At 43.8% G+C, this 19,723-nt stretch overlaps 2 protein-coding genes across 3 annotated transcripts in view; one reads left to right on the top strand and one right to left on the bottom strand.

Moving 5' to 3' along the window:
- The window catches only part of slc9a7 (solute carrier family 9 member 7), a 58,278-nt gene extending 57,457 nt beyond the window's left edge, over window positions 1-821 (bottom strand). The window contains exon 1 of one of the 2 annotated variants that reach the window (XM_017479737.3): window positions 299-821. In XM_017479737.3, the coding sequence (XP_017335226.1) occupies window positions 299-581 (283 nt within the window). In that variant the 5' untranslated portion in view covers window positions 582-821. The remainder of the gene's footprint in view (window positions 1-298) is intronic. The other variant, XM_047158358.2, reaches the window with a different exon arrangement.
- A 6,636-nt stretch (window positions 822-7,457) lies between these two features.
- rp2 (RP2 activator of ARL3 GTPase) lies at window positions 7,458-17,179 on the top strand. The gene is made up of 5 exons (XM_017480408.3): window positions 7,458-7,760; window positions 9,614-10,282; window positions 14,113-14,227; window positions 14,952-15,037; window positions 15,587-17,179. The coding sequence occupies exons 1-5, from the start codon at window positions 7,602-7,604 to the stop codon at window positions 15,668-15,670; spliced, it is 1,113 nt and encodes a 370-aa protein (XP_017335897.1). The 5' UTR covers window positions 7,458-7,601; the 3' UTR covers window positions 15,671-17,179.
- Window positions 17,180-19,723: the final 2,544 nt, after the last annotated feature.

Below are 19,723 nucleotides of genomic sequence, written 5' to 3'. Positions count from 1 at the left end.
TACCTTCAATGTACTAGAACGTTCTAAAAACTGGTTAGCAGGGTCCAAATCCGGAAAACACAAAGTGACTTGAGAATTAAATGTAAAAAATTTTTTTACATTAAACATGAACATACTGGATATGATTGCTATTTATTTTTCGGTGTCATTTGGTGTTCAAAAGAGTCTGCGCTGATGTTGGGATTAGCAGCAGCTAGCAGGCTAGTCAACGTCATTCATATGAGACCGCTAATACATATTCACGGTAAAAGATTTAACGCGTGCATTTTTAGGGGTTTTTTTCTGCGTAATTTCTTACCGTAAATCATAGCCAGGCCGGTTTCGTGCAGGAAACGCACTCGCCTGTGTTTGAAGAGCCATATTGTCAAAATGGTCAGCGTCAGCAGCAAAATAAATGTGAGTAAATTGACGCTGTCCTGGCGGTGACTTTCCTCTGCCTCCTTCTCCGTGGCCAGCTCCTCCATCGCTCCGTCCTCCGCTCTTACCCAAGCCGCACGGCTTAAGAACAATATTACAGCCACAAGCCCTGAGCTGCTCCTCCAGAGGTTCCTCCAAGGTTTCGGGCTGATAGCTGCCTCCATCGTGCGTGATGCTAAAGCTCCCTCCGGGGCCGTGGTGCTGCCTGCTGCAAGGTATTGTCAAGAAAGCGAGACTAGAGCTGAGAGTCGATACCAAAGAGATTCGACTCTTCGGTCGCACTGCTTGGGGATTGTGAATCGATTCAAAAGCTTTGGAGTCGATTCCAGACACTAAAGCTTATTTGCGTGAAGACGACTGCGTAGTGTATAGGGTACAGTTTCAGACTGTCTTTCGGAAAATGAGTTCAAGTGTATGGAATCGACTCCTATGTTTCAGCGTCGACACCAAAGAGATTCGAATCTCCAATTACAGGCGTTATGAGTTGTGAATCGACTCCGACGCTGTGGAGTCGATTCCATACAGTGAAACTGATTTGCATAAATACTGCGCAGTGGATGGGTACAGTTTCAGATCGACTTTCGGAAACTTTGTTTCAGTGTATAGAATCGACTTCTTAGCTTCAGAGTCGATTCCAAATAGATTCGATTCTTTGATGAAAAGAGATTTGAATCTCCAATTACAGGTGTCGGGAGTCGTAAATCGACTCAGAAGCTCACATTGAAATAAATTTGCTTAAAGAAAAATATGGGGGAAAAAATCAAAATAAAACATGTATTACAAAAATGTACAGTGGATTACAATAAAACAAGGTCACCGATGCTCCAGTGTATTAAAGCTACCGTCTCTAAGGCTCTAAGGTCATTTGACAAGCGTCAACTCTTCATAATGTGTGAATAAATGTTCAAATTGAATCAAATAAAGGTACTTTGTCTTTTATTTGTCCTATTTATTAATGACATTATATTACATGTACTTTCTTATTAATGCACTGCGCATTTAACAAGATCTCCTTTTCTGTCTTGCGGTTTATGTTTTTGGAACTGAGAAAGATGTTCTATAGAATCGACTCTTAGAATCAGAGTCGATTCCAAATGTCTGGAATGAAACAGTTCGAAATCAGACTCGGAGCTGAAGTGTTTAATCAGCATGGCGCCCCCGTGTGGACAGACACTGCACTGGGGATTAAAGGTATTTTTTAAAATAATTTTTTATTTAAAAAAATTGTCTTTATTGTTGAACCTTTTGATCTTTTGTTAACAAAATTCACATAAATATCAAACAATTGCAAACACAACACAGGTTTATCAAAAAATATTTGTTAAATATAGATGTGCAACAATTATTGACACTGATATATTCCCATTGATATTGATATTGATATTGATATGAAGTATATTCCCATTGATATTTTACTCTTTTTTTAGTACACCTGGGTGACTAGGAACAGGAAATTGTTCAAGCATGACTTCCTGTTTCACAGGGGTATAAATATGAGGTAAAACATAGGCCAAATGTCCTTAGACATTCATAACAATGGGTAAGAGAGAGGAATATAGCTGTGATGTGCTGCAAAAGGTTGTTGAGCTTCACACAATGGGAAGTGTCTATTAGAAAATAGCACAAGCATTGAAAACGCCCATTTCACCATCAGGGCAATTAAGAAGTTCCAGTCGACTGGAAATGTTATAAATCGACCTGGAATTGGACGTGTGTCTGTATCGTCTCAACACACTGTGAAGAGGATGGTTCGAGTGGATAAAACATCTCCAAGGATCACAGCTGGAGAACTGCAGAAGTTAGTCGTGTCTTGGGGTCAGAAAGTCTCCAAAACTACAATCTGAAGTCACCGACATCACCACAAGCTGTTTGGAAGGGTTTGAAGAAAAAAGCCTCTACTCTCATCCAAAAACAAACTCGAGCGTCTTCAGTGTGCCGACACTACTGGAACTTCAAATGGGATCGGGTTCTACGGTCAGATGAAACCAGAATAGAGCTTTTTGGTAATAAACACAGAGGTGGTTTTGGAGCACACAGAGAGGTAGCCGTATGGAAAAGTACCTCATGCCCACAGTTAAATATGGAGGAGGATCTTTGATGTTTTGGGGCTGTTTTTCTGCCAGAGGACCTGGACATGTTGTTAGGACACATGGCATCATGGACTCTATCAAATATCAACAGATATTAAATAAAAACCTGACCGCCTCTGCCAGAAAGCTTCAAATGGGCCGTGGTTGGATCTTCCAGCAGGACGATGATCCAAAACATCATCAACATCAACACAGAAATGGTTTACTGACCACAAAATCAAGGTCCTGCCCTGACCATCCCAGTCCCCTGACCTGAACCCCATAGAACACCTGTGGGGTGAACTGAAGAGGAGAGTCCACCAGCGTGGACCTCGAAATGTGAAGGATCTGGAGAGATTCTGTATGGAGGAACGCTCTCAGATCCCTCGCCATGTATTCTCCAACCTCATCAGCGTTATAGGAGAAGACTCAGAGCTGTTATCTCGGCAAAGGGAGCTAGCACAAAGTATTTACTAAAAGGGTTCCAATAATTCTTGCACACCTATATTTAACACTTTTTTTTTTTTGGATAAACCAGTGTTGTGTTTGCAGTTGTTTGAGATCCATGAGAGCAGAGTATTTTTGTGAATTTTTTGAACAAAAGATCAAAACGTTCAACAATAAAGACAATTTTTCACAGCCAATAAACAACGTAAGCCGTACATATCACATATCACCTGATGATGTTATAGATGATGTTATATGATGTTTGAGATCATAATATTATTTCTGCTCTAGAAACACTTTCAAACTTGACATACCACTCCTTTAAAATGGACTTACTCCACTGTAACAGGACCTGATCATATCTGCTTTGATACACAGTATGTTTTAGTGGCAGTGAAATCTGACTCTGAGTCGCACGCATGAACAAACAGGACGCTGCAGTTTCCTTTATATGAAAATGAAACGAAGAGTCATCGGTTTTTTAACGCTTAAAATGTTTCCTTTTTTCACCAAAAGCAATCTTTAAAATCCAGCGTCAGCATTTTTTAATATGAGGAATTCAGCAATAAGTAACAGGTTCACTCAAACCTTCTGATTAAATACACTTTTTAGATTGACAATTAATTACATTTTTACTTTGGGTTTGCTCAAAAAATATTTATTAAGGTCATTTCCTGTGTTTCGGTGCTATATCAGTTTATAAAAGAAGCAAATTCTGGTGTATGTGCGGCTTTAAAAAAAAATGAATGTTAAGCAGTGACAATCTACTGCAGTGGTTTTCAACGTGGCCGCCGCCAGGGGGCGCCCGGGGGTCATCAACAATTTGGTGTGAAAAATAAATGTATGTTTTCTCTTTCTCACTCTCAGACAACCACACACACACACACACACACACACACACAATCAATTCCTAATGTAATGTAATGTTAAGATGTAATTATTAATTTAAAAAAAAGGGGGATATATTCAGAAGTCTGTATTTTTAATGTGTTTTAAAGACATCTTGCAAAAGGGGGGCCTCGATCAAATTTTAATGCCATTTGGGGGGCCTTGCCCCGGAAAAGTTTGGGAACCCCTGGTCTAGACTACACCGGCGTTTTCAACCCTCGAAAACGGAGACTTCTGGAAACGCCGAAGACCCCGTTTTAGTCTGAAAACTCCGGGCTCGCGTTTCAGCGTAAACGGACCAAAACGAAGACTTCTGAAAACGAAGATGTGGCTCCGCCCACGTTCACACCCTGATCGGGTCTTCTGGATCATCGCGTATCCTTCCCTGATTCGTCAAACCCTTACCGTACGACCGTTACGCTTCCTCGATCGTATCCACATCAACACAGAGACAACACGAATACCGCAGCTGCTACATGCGCAAGAGGCGAGCTACGATTAGAGCGATCGCCAACGAATCTCATTTCCAGCGGCGTAAGCCCTACACGGAACGCCGGTTTGGACTAGCAACCGACTTCCTGTTTACACTTACACTGTATGCGCATGCCCAGTGTGCACGAACGGTCATGTGACGTGCGTATTCGGTCGTGCAGCGTGGACGGAGATGGTTTCTGAAACGTGGCGGAAACGCCGCCGTTTTCGCACTCGTGTAAACAGGGCCTAAGACGGGTATAGAGATAAAACAGACAGCACAACTAAAGCTTTTTTGATCGTAAATCATTCTGTGTTAAAAAAAAAAGAAGAAAGACTTTTGGAAAAACTGCAAATTCTTAAAGCACCGAGTGTCTTCGTTCATATGAGTCATTAACCACGACTGTAGATTGTGACATCACAAATAAATTCAACGCTCAACACAGGCACAAGTACCATTTTTTGGCCTCTGGTGAGAAGAATTAAGGCCATAAGAGTTGCTAAAGGAACACCGTGAGGCATCTCTGCATATTTCAGATACCGCTCGTGTGGGATTTTCACACACAACAGGCTCAGCAATAAAGAAAACATCCGGTGAGACCGGATGAAGCTGAAAAGTAACTCAAATAATTACTCTTTCCAACCGTGGTGAGCAGAAAAACACCTATAAAATCCTACCCATACAGGTCAAGAGCTTGGCTTAATGTTCACATCAAACATCAGCATGAAGAAAAAGTCTGATCTCTTTGTGACACAACAGTCTGCGGAGTTTACGCAAAATGGTGCGGAAAACCAAATAAAAACATCCTGTGTTTTTTCCCCTAATCTAAGGACCCTGTGCCCATGATAGCCTCAGATTCCTGTTCTTGGCTGACGCTCGAGGAACCCGATGTGGTCTTGTACTGTTGTAGCTCATCCACCTCGCGGTTCGACGTTTTGTGCATGCTGAGATGCTTTTCTGCTCATCACGGACGTAAAGAGTGATTATATGAGTTATTATTATATCCTTCCTGGCAGCTCGAACCCCATGTGGCCAGTTTCCTCTCTCATCTCTGTCATCAACAAGGCGCAGAACTGGATATATCGCTTTGCTTGTGTTTCCTCATTTGTAAGTCGCTCCGGATAAGAGCGTCTGCTGAAGGAATAAACGTAAACGTAAACGTAACTGTCGCACACTCGAAGATTTTTGTTTTTCGCACTGTTCTGTGTCAACTCTAGACACTGTTGTGTGTGAAACCAGACCATCCGGTACCGACAACCAGGCCACGGTTAAAGTCGCAGAGATCAGACTTTGATGTTTGAAGTAAACGTTAGAACTGACGCTGTTGACCTGTATCTGCACGACTTCATGCACCGCGCTGCTGCCAGACGATTGGCCGATTATGATGTGCAGGTGTACAGGTGTTCCAGATATGTATGGAAGACCCTCTGACCCATACACAAAATGGTGTGATGTGTCTACATAAACCTGAAATGTGCAACTGTGCCTCACATCGAGCAGAAGGGAACGCCGCACCACTTCACAAGCCGTCAACAACAAGGCCGAGGTATTTCTACATTATACATTCGACACCTTTCTGGAATTCCAAGAGCAGACTTGCATAACTTCCGTCAAGGTATTTTTCTTAACCGTGTGTGGTGTTTCCCTGCAGTAGTCGTAGTAGTAGTTATTTATCTAAAATATGGACACGGCTTGTTGTTAAGGACACTTTATCCGTGTTTAACATGGGTATTATCTTTATTTTACACACATGTAACATCACCGAAACTCAAATGGCACCTCAGAAGGTGTTTAAGGAAACTATACATGTGCATAATCAAGCGTCATATTCAAAATACCGCTCTGTTTCTGTCTAAACCCCAGAAGCGTGTCAGGTGTCTCTTATTCATTTTTTTTTTTTTCATGTGGTGGAATTGCTAGAGATTTGTTTCGGTTTCTGTTCAGGCTGAGAAATCCACTTACAACCATTTACAGCGAAATGAAACCGTCATAATTCAGACTGCAAAACAAAATATACTAATAGTAAATGTAGAAATGTCAAAACGATCCTTCATTTATAATGGATGTAAACATTTACCTACATGGAATTATCAGGATGTTTAATTTAATAAGAAATAGATTTTATATATACGCAAATTAGAGCTGCAGCCATCCAGATTAGTGCGGATTAGTTCATCCATCAATCCACCCATCTCCCCGTGCTGCGGGGGTTTCCTCCGGGTACTCCGGTTTCCTCCCCCTGTACAAACACATCCATGGTAGGCTGATCGGCGTGTCTGTAGTGTCCGTAGTGTATGAATGGGTGTGTGAGTGTGTGTGTGATTGTGCCCTGCGATGGATTGGCACCCTGTCCAGGGTGTACCCCGCCTTGTTCCCGATGCTCCCTGGGATAGACTCCAGGTTCCCCCGTGACCCTGAAAAGGATAAAGCGGTATAGAAGATGGATGGATGGATGATTGGAGAATCTCATGTGATATGAAATAACCTCACAAAATTACAAACGACGTCAGTCGTGCAAATTATTTGAATCCTGGACAAATCATTTTAGTGACTCGAATCACTTTAACAAAAAAAGAATCAATATGTTGAACCAAAACATTTCACGACACAGAATGTTTCATATGAGAAGAAATATCCTCACAAATTTATAAACGTCAGTCATGGAAATTTTATAATGCACATTCATGCATAATTAATTGAATCTTGAAAGAATCATTTTAGTGATTCAAATCACTTTAAAAAAAAAAAAAAAAAAAAGAAAGAAAAAAAAAGAATCACTATGTCGAACGGTTTACCCGAATCTTTTTCAAATTGCAAAACATTTCACTCCACAGAATGTCTCACTTGATAAGAAATAACCTCACAAATTTACAAACGTCAGTCATGCAAATGAATGGAATCCTGAACGAATCATTTTCGTGATTCGAATCACTCAAAAGAATCACTATGTTGAACGGTTCTTTTTACCGCTCACGTATCATCCAATCAGAGAGCGAGAGCGAGAGAGAGAGATGCAAATGAGTTGCCATGGGAGTCGTGCGCGAGGAGAGTACTTGCAGAGAGCAGAGCGCATGTGATTGGCTGGCTCTGTGCTCGAGCGCTAGGTGGTTGATGATTGGCTGGCTCTGTGCTCGCGCGCTAGGTGGTTGATGATTGGCTGGCTGGGCGAGCGTTAGGAAACGGGAAGCGCTCTGGTTTACGGGCGTTAGTGATTTGTTAGGTCGACGCGGCTGTGTGACGAAGTGCTGCTGGTGTCTGGTGGGGGGTGTTTTAAAGTTATTTTCAAATTAAGAGGTGATTTTCGAAGCATGGGGTGCTTTTTCTCGAAAAAGTCAAGGAGAAAATCTCCGGATAAAGACCCTGCGCTGGCTTCGGACGTCTCTACGAGTAATAACGCTCCTGAAACCAACAACACCAACGGTAACCAAGAGGAACCCAAACAGTACAGCTGGGACAAACGGGATAAGGTGAGAGAGAGAGAGAGAGAGAGAGAGAGAGAGAGAGAGAGAGAGAGAGAGATAATGAACCTCCTGTTTAAGCTTTCTAAAAACAGATGGAGCTAATTGGCGTCATGAGGCCTCTTGTGTCCAAAACATACGCCTAATATGAACTCCTAATGAGCCTTAACATCCTAATGTTAACCCTGTGGACATGACTGCATTGCTTTAAAGGTGCCTTAGTTCATTTTCTAAATTTCCTAATTGTACAAATAACTTTAAAGATACAAGCTAAAAGAAGACCGTGTCAGGTCCTGGGTTTAGCCGAAGTGTATTAATGGCTGAGAAAATCCGTTCGGAAAACCGCGTTCCGGTCCGGAATCCTTGTTTGTGTTTGGATGAGCTTCCTGTCAGTCATGTTGTTGTCTTATTAAACACTTTATGGGCTTCCACTGGGTGAAAATGGGTGGAGATTGGGGGGTGGGGTCGTCATCATTCAAATGTCCTAATCAAGAGACCTAATCTTCATTTATTTAAAATAAATAAATAAATAAAAAAATTTAATCCAGCATGTCCACAAAAAAAAAAAATTGACTCGACGACAAAGTAATACCACACGAGAGAGAGACGACATCTTTACACACAGCACGGATCCGAGGTGTTTTCCCGCCCCCCTTTTGATTGACGGGATATAATCGGCCCTGATCGTAGTATGTTTGCGTGAAAAATTGCCTTTTTCACACAAACGGTAATTCTTAATGAAGTATTTCAGGGGGGAAAAATTTCAATGTTTTGAAACGTCAACAACAAAATAAAAGCCTGTTAACACAGAACGCGTGATTTTATGCTTAAACGTCACTGGGATTAAATATTCCAGTTTGACTGGGCTTCAATGGGGACGTTTTTGTCCGTATTGACACGTGAACGGTGCGTCTTGCCAGATCTGAATCCCGAAAATAAAAGCAAGGACGAAGAACTTGCAGCGATTAAGGGGGCAAAGCACTTTCCGGCCCCTCCTCTTACCATAAAATGGAGGAAGTCCACAGTAATAGGTCAGGCCGTTGCTGAAATCTTGCCTCACTTCCTGCTTGGTGATCTCACTGGCAAATTAGTTCACACGTTACGGTTGACTCATCCCATATTTTCCCCCGGTGCTGTATGTAGCGAGTGCGCTTGCACCAAAATCGGCACAACCTTCGAGGGCAGGCCTGTCCATTTTCAAACTTTATGACCTAACGTATTGTGACGGCGTAGTGTCGGCGCTTTGTAACGTTCTGAGCGTTTTTATTCGCTACGTGTCGTACAACTGATACACGTAGGTTTTAATTCGTGCACGAGAAGGGAAAACTCCAGCGGTGATTCCTTCCTTTAAGCGCAAACATCTGGCACAACATCTTTTAAATAGGTTCTGTGAAAAACGTTAAGAATGTTACCCAACAACACGCATGTCATTTTATTACACAAGCACGCTAAGCTGCGTCTGATCATATATATATAAATATATGTATATGATGAGATGTGTACAATGTCCGCTAGCTGACGTTTAAGGAAAGCGAGGCATGACGGCGGGTTGACGTGGAAAACGCGCGTCTGCCCTGATACCGACGCGCCGTGTCAGATCGACCCACACTTACGCGCTGCTCGGACCGGGTTAGTTTTACACACGGGTGTGGGGTGAGGTAATTCTTACTGAAGTATCTACGGTATTTTTTTACGCTCCAGGAAGCGCTCGCTCGCTCTTCTCTCTCGTCACTTGTCAAAACCGAAAACGAAAGCTTTTTCGTTTTAACAAACAAACAAAAAACACGCAGAACAATAAAACCTAGACGAGGTTTAGCCCAACATCCCTGACCGTATCGTATCATCTTCCTCTCGTCATGCAGGTTGATCCGAAGGACTTCACGCTGAGCGGTTTGAAGGATGCGACCGTAGGCCGTCTGCCCGGAACTCTGAACGGCCAGCAGTTCATCATCCAAGAATGCGAGAACTGTAACATCTACGTGTTCGACCACTCGGCCGCGGTCAACGTCGACGACTGCGTCAACTGCCGCATCGTGCTCGGCCCCGTCCGAGGCAGCGTCTTCTTCCGAAACTGCAGAGACGTTAAGTGCGTGGTGGCGTGCCAGCAGTTCCGCACGAGGGACTGCAAGAAAATGGACGTGTTTCTGTGCTGTGCCACGCAGCCCATCGTCGAGTCTTCTACAGGCATGAAGTTCGGCTGCTTTCAGTACTATTACCCCGAGCTGGCCTTCCACTTCAAGGACGCGGGGCTGAGCATCTTCAACAACAACTGGAGCAACATCCACGACTTCACGCCCGTGTCGGGCGAGACCAACTGGAGCCTACTGGCCGAGGACGCCGCCGTGTCGGAGCACGTTCCTCTCCCGGATCCCGAGTCGGAGTTTAAGAGCGTCCGCGTGTCCGCTGAGAAGAACCGCAGCATCATCCCGTTGACCAAAGGAGGGAGGAGAAAGGAGAGCGAGGAGTCCTGCTTGTTCGTCTTCTTCGCTGGAGATTACACCACGGCCAACGCTCGCAAGCTCATCGACGAGGTAAAGGGTGTAGAAGGGTGGAGAGCGCCGCTGAACGAGAAACGTTCCGTTAACTGCAGAGCTTGAGCATAAAATACGTTTATTTCAGCATTTCCGTGAGGAACTTCAGTTTGTTTCTCGACCTTTCAGTAAAGACCTGCGTGAAACTAAACTCTTCCGCCGAACGTACAAAAGCTTCAGCTGTAAAGCGCGACACGTGCTCCAGGCACAGCTCATTTGCATTTAGCGACGCCCACAAAACTCCATAAAAGGTCGTGCGCAAGGACAACTGGGAGTATGAAACGAACAATCGGGGTAAGGACAGACGAAAAACAGAAGTGGAAGTTATTTTTGTTATTTAAGTTGCCAGTACAAACATTTAATAATATATAATTAATAATAATAATAATAATTAAAAACGATCCGTAAATCCTCCGTCAGCCATTTCCTTTCTCAACGTCGAACGATTGTTTTTATTCGTCTTAATGTACGGGTGTGTATCAGCTGACTCTCTCTCTCTCTCTCTTTCTTTTCATAAAATATTCTTTAATTAATGGCAGTACAATAAAACGACTGGTTTTCTTGAAACGTTCTCGGCAGTGCTGTCGATCCGCGGCGAGGCGTGAGGATGTGTTTTTGGATAAGGGCGTGTGCTAAATGCTGTAAACCTACATAAATACATCGTTTAAAGCAGACAGTATATTCCCCACGTGCAAGCGCAGAGATCCACGTGAATCATACGCCTCGAAGTCCATCACGTCGAGGCGTACACGCGCTAGACTACTTACACGCGTACATTCGCAAATGCTCAGGAGCACGAGTAGGCCACGGGCGGTTTTTGACGACGTCACGGGGTCCGTATGAACACCCCCTGAATTTGTCGTGCGAACGCACGCACGGACGATTTAAGAGTAAATCCGCGTGGAAAAGCGTGACTGATGAATGACGGGGGAAGAAAAGAGTAGACATTAGGATGGAATGAAATTCATTTCTGGATTTTTTTTTTTTTTCTTCTCCTTAGAAATGAATGAAATGGAGTTGGAGCTGGTAAGATGATTAAAACGGATTTAATAAAAGCGTAAAGAGGTTTAAAGCAGATTAATTACTATCGTGAGTGACACGTGAGTGACACTAAATCAAAAACACTTCAAACTAGTAATCTTGTTTAAGAGCAGGAGTTGACATCTACTAACCTAACCTACATCTGTCAGGCTCTTACTGTTATTATTATTATTATTATTATTATTATTAGTAAACTTATTTTAAACTGAGATTTTCCTCTTAACTCTCAGCCGCTTCTTTGACATTCTAAACGTGTCTTAACACGAAATATGATCACATGCCTCATCTTCCTCCGGGGAACTTCTCTAACTTCCTTTTTACTAAAATGTCCCTAAAGCTAGCTATATATATATATATATATATATAAAAAATAAAAAAGGCTGATGTGTTATTTTCAAAAGATGGACGTTTATTAACCACAATGGGAAATGAAATGTTTCTTACAGCTACCACACCCAGAGAGAGAGAGAGAGAGCGCGAGACAGACACACAGTGAGAGAGAGACCGACAGACGGAGAGACAGACAGACAGTGTGTGATATTTACTTTACAGATGCAGTGATTAAAATGACTGTAATATATTGGGGGTAAATCTACTCCGAATCTAATTACACTGTAACTGTACACTTCAAGTGTGAGCGCTTTTATATACGAAAAATGTTTGTAATTCATTTCTATTCATTATTTCTGAGCGGGGTCTGGGGGGGGTGGGGGTCTGAGCCGGTGTGTCTGAGCGGGGTCTGGGGGGGTGGGGGTCTGAGCCGGTGTGTCTGAGCGGGGTCTGGGGGGGGTGGGGGTCTGAGCCGGTGTGTCTGAGCGGGGTCTGGGGGGGGTGGGGGTCTGAGCCGGTGTGTCTGAGCGGGGTCTGGGGGGGGTGGGGGTCTGAGCCGGTGTGTCTGAGCGGGGTCTGGGGGGGGGGGGGGGTCTGAGCCGGTGTGTCTGAGCGGGGTCTGGGGGGGGTGGGGGTCTGAGCCGGTGTGTCTGAGCGGGGTCTGGGGGGGGTGGGGGTCTGAGCCGGTGTGTCTGAGCGGGGTCTGGGGGGGGTGGGGGTCTGAGCCGGTGTGTCTGAGCGGGGTCTGGGGGGGGTGGGGGTCTGAGCCGGTGTGTCTGAGCGGGGTCTGGGGGGGGTGGGGGTCTGAGCCGGTGTGTCTGAGCGGGGTCTGGGGGGGGGGGGGGGGGGGGGGGTCTGAGCCGGTGTGTCTGAGCGGGGTCTGGGGGGGGGGGAGGGGTCTGAGCCGGTGTGTCTGAGCGGGGTCTGGGGGGGTGGGGGTCTGAGCCGGTGTGTTTGAGCGGGGTCTGGGGGGGGGGGGGGTGTCTGAGCCGGTGTGTTTGAGTGGGGTCTGAGCAGGCGGGGGGGGTCTGAGCGGGTGTTTGAGTGGGTGTTATTGAGTGGGGTCTGGGGGTGGGGGTCTGTGCGGGTGTCTGAGCGGGGTCTGAGCAGGTGGGGGGGGGGGTCTGAGCGGCTGTTTGAGCGGGGTCTGAGTTGGGGTGTGTTTGTGGGTAAGACACGTAAATGTAAATCTGATTATTGCTCAAAACCTGAGGAAAAAAGGGAACCGTATCATCGTCCCCGTACACCGAGACAACACCCGCATCCATGAGCACTAAAACAACTTTTTGTGTCTTAAATTCTTAGTCATCACATAAAAACAAGAACATTCATACCAGTTCTGTGGACGTGCCCTTTAAAGGACTCGCTCTCTCTCGCTGTTCTTTTTTATTATTGAGAACAGGAAGCTTTCGTCATAAGGGGAAACTGACAGCAATGATTTCAGTGTGAAATTCGACACTCAACGATTTTACAGCAGCACTCGCTGGAGTCGTCGTTTCTTCATTACATTAGACGCACGACCGTGAAGACCAGACCCTAACCCATCACAGTCACCTCGTCCATGTCAAAATGAATGTAAAAGTTCGCAGACACTCGATCATCACGCTCGCTCGTGTGTTGTTCTTCTTCTTGGATGAACGTTCCAACTTTGTGGCAAGGGGTGAGGGAGATGGGGGGTAGGGTGGGATGGTCAGGGGTGCACATACTTTTGGGCATGACCTCTTTCAGGATGGAGGGGTTTAGGCATGGTGGTTTCTCGATAAGAAAATAAAATGTAAAAAGGGAGAGGGAGAAAACCGAGAGGCTGGTGAGGGAACGCTTTGGGGTTTGTAGCTGCTCTGACGGAACTGAGAAAAGGAACCGTCTTGTTTCACAGAACGTTAAATGTAACTGTAAACGGATAAGAAAAATTCCATTTCCTGGAACAGCACAACACCACGTGGAGGGTTTTTAATATATATTCCTAACCTTTTCTTTTTTTTTTTTTTTTTTTTTTTTTTTTTTGAATGGTTGCCATGGGCGCACGGTGGCTTAGTGGTTAGCACGTTCGCCTCACACCGCCAAGGTCGATTCCCGTGGCCCTGTGTGTGCGGAGTGTGCATGTTCTCCCCGTGCTGCGGGGGTTTCCTCCCCCAGTCCAAACACATGCATGGTAGGCTGATCGGCGTGTCTAAAGTGTCCGTAGTGTATGAATGGGTGTGTGAGTGTGTGTGTGATTGTGTCCTGCGATGGATTGGCTCCCTGTCCAGGGTGTACCCCGCCTCGTGCCCCATGCTCCCTGGGATAGACTCCAGGTTCCCTGCGACCCTGAAAAGGATTAAGCCGTTGAAGATGGATGGATGGTTGCCATGGTAACTGAGAACAAACCCTGGGACCTGAGTCTGGGGAGATCAAGTCTCCAGATTCGACTTGCATACGTCGAAGAAACTTTTCTGTAATTTTTTGTTCCGTACGTGCAGGTGACTGCCAAGGGCTTCGTCCTGGTCCAGACCAAAGAGGTGTCCATGCGTCCCGAAGACGTGAGCAGAGTGTTCCAGAACAGCGCAGAGGACCTCGCCGACTGGACGGCTAAAGGTCAGAGACGTCTTCCGTCTTACCACAACGTATCATTTCTAATGGGTGTAATGATAGGTGTTTGGGTTTGTTTGTTTGTTTGTTTATTTATTTGTGCTTCAAACCCGAGGTTGTTTTTAATCCTATCGTAGAGTCACACCTACTTTCAAGCATGTTAAGCAGCAGAGAGACAGGAAGTTGAGGTTTGAGCACATGCTTACGTTTGAGTCATCGGAAATGTTTTTTTTTTTTTAAAAAACCCACGACGGCGGGCGGGTCAGCGTCTGTGCGATCACGACGTAACACATCATCGTTATACCACGGCGCGGGTGAGTTCTTGAATCCGACTGGGGAGAAGACGCGCACGGAACTTTGTTTATAACGCGTTTTATTTACGCACTCGTCGTCGTTTCTATAGTAACCGTGCGCACGTAGGACGCTCTGCTTTAGAAACCGACTAAAAAAAGAAATCATTATGGTGAAGGTTATGGAAGGAGTCTCCAGTGTCGGGACGGAGGCGTTACATGCTATAATGCGAGGGAGGCGTTAAATGTAACTGTAAAGGGATAAAAAATGCCGATTTAAAGAAAAGATCTCCTGTCATTCGTGGACGCGAATTAATTCAGCCGAACAGATTCAAAACATGTCCTATAGATCCTCTGAAGTGCGTGATGAAGGTAAAAGTAAAGGAGGAGGGTTTAAAATAGGACAGAATAAAAGTGTGTGTGTGTGTGTGTGTGTGTAGGTCCCGTCGTGGCCCTCGAGCTGAACGGAGACGGCGTGGTGGAAGCCTGTAGGATCATCGCCAATGAGGTGTTCAGCGGAACAAAGGTAACTACGGAACAAGTCACGTGCTCCCGAATAAACATTAAACATTTCAGCGCTCTGTGATGTCATCAGTACGCGCCTCCGACTCAATGTGTCCGCTTCCGGATCCAAAAGCTGTCGCGCCGAAGCCCGTAATGTTCGTAGGCGAAACGTCGTCGAAGTGTTCTCACCGGGTCGTGTATAATCCCATTCCCTAAATCCCAAAATACAGTCTCCCAAAGACGAACGCACGCCCTTGGGATTCCTGTTAAACTTGGGAACTGGGAGTATCCTTCACGCTAGGAAAATTGCGACGGAGCGCCAGTCGGTGACGGATTTCCAGCCGGTAACGTCGGATTCGGGAACCGACATCGGCGCGCAACAGTAACTCCTATATACCGTCGTGTATTATTATTATTATTATTCTTACGCAGCCTGCACGTCAGGATTTTCAGGAGGGGGAGGAGTCAGAGTCGCGTGCTGATGACATCATAAGCAGCGATTTGGTTTAAAAAACAACATGGATGTTGATACGTGTAGTGTACTTTTTTTAAAGAAATGTTCTCTTCACAGGTGTTTGTTTCTGAGAATAAAAATTCAGCCTCGCAGGACGTCGACAACTTCTTCAACTTTGCCGACATGCAGCTGGGACTGTGAGCGGACCGGGACGCGGTTTTTAACACACACATTTTTAACTTTTCTACGTTCATCGATACGAACTAGAAGTGAACTAGAGTTCATGATCTAGCTGTGAAAGTGATGAAGCGAACGCAGAGTCCACTCGCGCCTCGCTCTCTCTCTCTCTCTCTCTCTCTCTCTCTCTCTCTCTCTCTCTCTCGTTTTAAAGGTTGGTTTAATCCTGTGGTTCTCTATGGACCCCTAGTGTTCAGGAGGTCACTGTGGCGGAAATCACAACCCACCGTTATCCAAGTTACCATATTTAATATCGAGTTGTTAGTCTGGAACGAAATGCAAACGTCTTCTAACTCGATCCGGATCAGAGCGAAATTGATTCTTTTGATCCGTTTGGTTTCGTTTCACTCTGCACACAATGAAACGAATCGTTAGGATGAAACGGCGCACCTTTTAATGAGACAAATCTCACCGAGTCAAATCTCACAAATCACCCGAGCACGGAGCCGGCGGCGCTAAAGAAACGATTCGATAATGATATCAATAACCGGTTCAAAACGCACGCGGCGTGTTTGATTCACTCCCTGCAGGCGAGTCGATTCACTTACAGGCGAGTCGATTCACTTTCACACCGGAATCGCACCACCTCGCTCGGATTGTGATTTCCGTGATCTGACCCGAATAAATAATTAAATAATGAGTCTAAATATTTCCGTATTTGGATTGGGTTCATAAAATTTCATTCCGTACTGAGCACGTCCATGATTGGTTGATAGATAGATAGATAGATAGATAGATATTTTTTTAAAACATCAAGATGGCTTCCTGACTACTTAAACTTTGACAACCCCTGGTTTAAACAACTATTTACTGTATGTTTGTTTATTTTGTTTTACTGTACTGCTGCTAAATTCCACATTAGATGTTTTTTATGCTGTTTCTTCTCCGTTTTCTTGAATTTCTGAAAGCACGTGCCAGTGAAAAGACTGTAACGTCACTGCTTTGTCAGTCATGCTGAAAACAAGTCAAAGCCTGTAGATATTTATTTATCCGTACGTGCAGATGAGTGATCTCTGTCTATAATCTCTGTCTGTAAATCCGGAAGCGCACGTGTTCGAACAGAGAAGCGTTGTTTTCGGAACTCTGATGCTGAATATCTTTTTTCTCTTTGTGCTTGGACACTTTATTCTCCCCCTTTTTTTATGATGATTTTTTTTTTTTTTTTTTTTTAAAGAGGACAAATCATCCGAGTTATTTATAGAACCGAGTATCTAAAGATGATGTGTTGCCAATCAGATTGTACCTGCTCTGTAACGCTGTCTCTTTTTATACAGAAAAAGATTTTACTCCTGTGAACAGAATCAGTTTTTGTACAGATGAAAAAAACACAGCGTGATGTTTTAATGTAGTTTTGTATGTTTTATCGGTTGTTGTTGTTGTTGTTGTTGTTTGTATGAATCAGTTTTGTAGAAATGAATGTACACTGTGATTTATCTATAATATATATAATTTCTTTGGTAGAGTTTTATTACAGTATGACTCAGTAGTATTCTTTATTATTATTATTATTATTATTATTATTATTGTTTTGTTTGTCTGACGCGTTCACGTGTGTCTCGAGGCCCTTTCCACTTTGTTGCTTCACGGATCTACGGAATCAGGATTATATCTGGATAAAGGTAAACCACGTCGAAATGCACACCTGAATACGTTCGAGACGGTCAGGCCACGCCCACTCACTTATACAAACATTCAACATTTTAACTGCGAAAGAAAATACGTTTTCGCAACCGCCGATTTTCATGAACCTGTTCAGGTCGTTACTTCGTGCTCCAATTTCTTTTCGGCGCCGTTGTAGTTTCTATGGAAACCCGTTTCCGCCACAGAGGGAAAAAATTTAAAAGATAATTGCAACTTTAACTCTCGCAGTTATGAATACATATCGCAAACTCGTTCCGAGTTTATTTCCCGCAATTCAGACTTTCTCGCAATTTTTACGGTTTAAAATCTCGCATTTCTGACTTTCGCAATTTTACGGTTTAAAATCTTGCATTTCTGACTTTCTCGCAATTTTACGGTTTTAAATCTCGCAATTTTACGGTTTAAAATCTTGCATTTCTGACTTTCTCGCAATTTTACGGTTTAAAATCTCACAATTTTACGGTTTAAAATCTCGCAATTTTACGGTTTAAAATCTCGCATTTCTGACTTTCTCGCAATTTTACGGTTTAAAATCTTGCATTTCTGACTTTCTCGCAATTTTACGGTTTAAAATCTCGCAATTTTACGGTTTAAAATCTCGCATTTCTGACTTTCGCAATTTTACGGTTTAAAATCTCGCAATTTTACGGTTTAAAATCTCGCATTTCTGACTTTTGCAATTTTACGGTTTAAAATCTCGCAATTTTATGGTTTAAAATTTCACGATTCTGACACTGTCGCAATTTTATGGTTTAAAATCTCGCAATTCTGACTTTCTCGCAATTTTATGGTTTAAAATCTCGCAATTTTACGGTTTAAAATCTTGCATTTCTGACTTTCTCGCAATTTTACGGTTTAAAATCTCGCAATTTTACGGTTTAAAATCTCGCAATTTTACGGTTTAAAATCTCGCAATTTTATGGTTTAAAATTTCACGATTCTGACACTGTCGCAATTTTACGGTTTAAAATCTCGCAATTTTACGGTTTCAAATCTCGCAATTTTACGGTTTCAAATCTCGCATTTCTGACTTTCGCAATTTTACGGTTTAAAATCTCGCAATTCTGACTTTCTCGCAATTTTACGGTTAAAATCTCGCATTTGATTTTTTTTTTCCCTCCCCCTTGCAATGTAGACGTCCACTTTCCGCAGTACCTGCCGAGTACCGAGTGCGCGTCAGCGTCCGGTTTTCCTTGTCTTGACTAGCTGATGAGTGTCGTTCTTACTGTACAGTACCTTTACACCTATTTACACAGAACGATCAGTGCTTTGTCAGTGAATTCTCTCTAACTCACTAAATGTCACGTGGACGTTCAAAGTGCGAGGAAAACGTCAGAATTGCGAGATTCGAACCTGCAATTGTGAGAAATAAAGTCGCAGTTAAGTTTACTTTTATCCACCGCGCCGGAAACGGACTTCTGTAAGTTTCTCCGCCTCCCGTCTCCTCTCTACGCAGCTTTTAACGTCATTCTTGCGGCGTGTGACGTGACGTTTTCATCATCTCGGTGGGCTGGTATAATATCAGAACGTGCTCCTGTATGCTCGTGTGGACAGGAATTCTTTTTAAATACAGAAATATCCAGATACACGTGTACAGAGCCTCAAACCACGTAGACGCCAGACGCACTTTTATTTTTTACATCCCCCTCTCCGTGCCAACCAAACCAGCCCCTACTTCCTTACATCAGCGCACGACCTCTTCTTTAAGGAAAGTTGAGTTTTACATTCAGGAAAGAACTACTTATACATAAACCTGCTGTTAGCTGACGTTTTGCATGAACACACACCACACACACTGTTTGCATATCAGCACAGTCAGCATTAAGATTAAAACGCAACTAAACGGAGACATTTGACTATACAGTGGCGCTTGAAAGTTTGTGAACCCTTTAGGAGTTTCTACATTTCTGCATAACTATGACCAGAAACATCAGATTTTACTAAAAGTGGATAAAGAGAACCAAATGAGACACCAATATTATACTTGGTCATTTATTTATTTATTGAGGGAAATGGTACAATGTTACATATCTGTGAGGGGTAAAAGTATGTGCACCTTTGATTTCAGTGTGAGGTGTGAGCTCCTTGTGCAGTAATAACTGCAGATAAACGTTCGGGGTAAGTGTTGATCATCTGCACGTCGGCTTAGAGGAGTTTTAGACGTTCCTCAGTACAGAACAGCTTCGACTCTGGGGTGTTGGTGTGTTTCCTCACATGAACTGCTCGCTTCAGGTTCTTCCACAACATTTCTACTGGATTAAGGTCAGGACTTTGACTCGGACGTTCCAGAACATGAACTTTTTTTTAATTGAATAATTGTCTTTATTGTTGAACCTTTTGATCTTTTGTTAAAAAAAACCCAAAACAAAACACAAA

This window comes from Ictalurus punctatus, chromosome 11 (assembly GCF_001660625.3).
Source record: "Ictalurus punctatus breed USDA103 chromosome 11, Coco_2.0, whole genome shotgun sequence".
Lineage (NCBI taxonomy): Eukaryota > Metazoa > Chordata > Actinopteri > Siluriformes > Ictaluridae > Ictalurus > Ictalurus punctatus.
This window is presented reverse-complemented; position numbering and strand designations above follow the sequence as displayed.

Coding starts and splice junctions, on each gene's coding strand:
- rp2 (XM_017480408.3), top strand. CDS start 7,602: ATGGGGTGCTTTTTCTCGAAAAAGTCAAGGAGAAAATCTCCGGATAAA. Junction 14,228..14,951: donor CGCCGACTGGACGGCTAAAG/GTCAGAGACGTC, acceptor GTGTGTGTGTAG/GTCCCGTCGTGGCCCTCGAG. Junction 15,038..15,586: donor AGGTGTTCAGCGGAACAAAG/GTAACTACGGAA, acceptor TTCTCTTCACAG/GTGTTTGTTTCTGAGAATAA.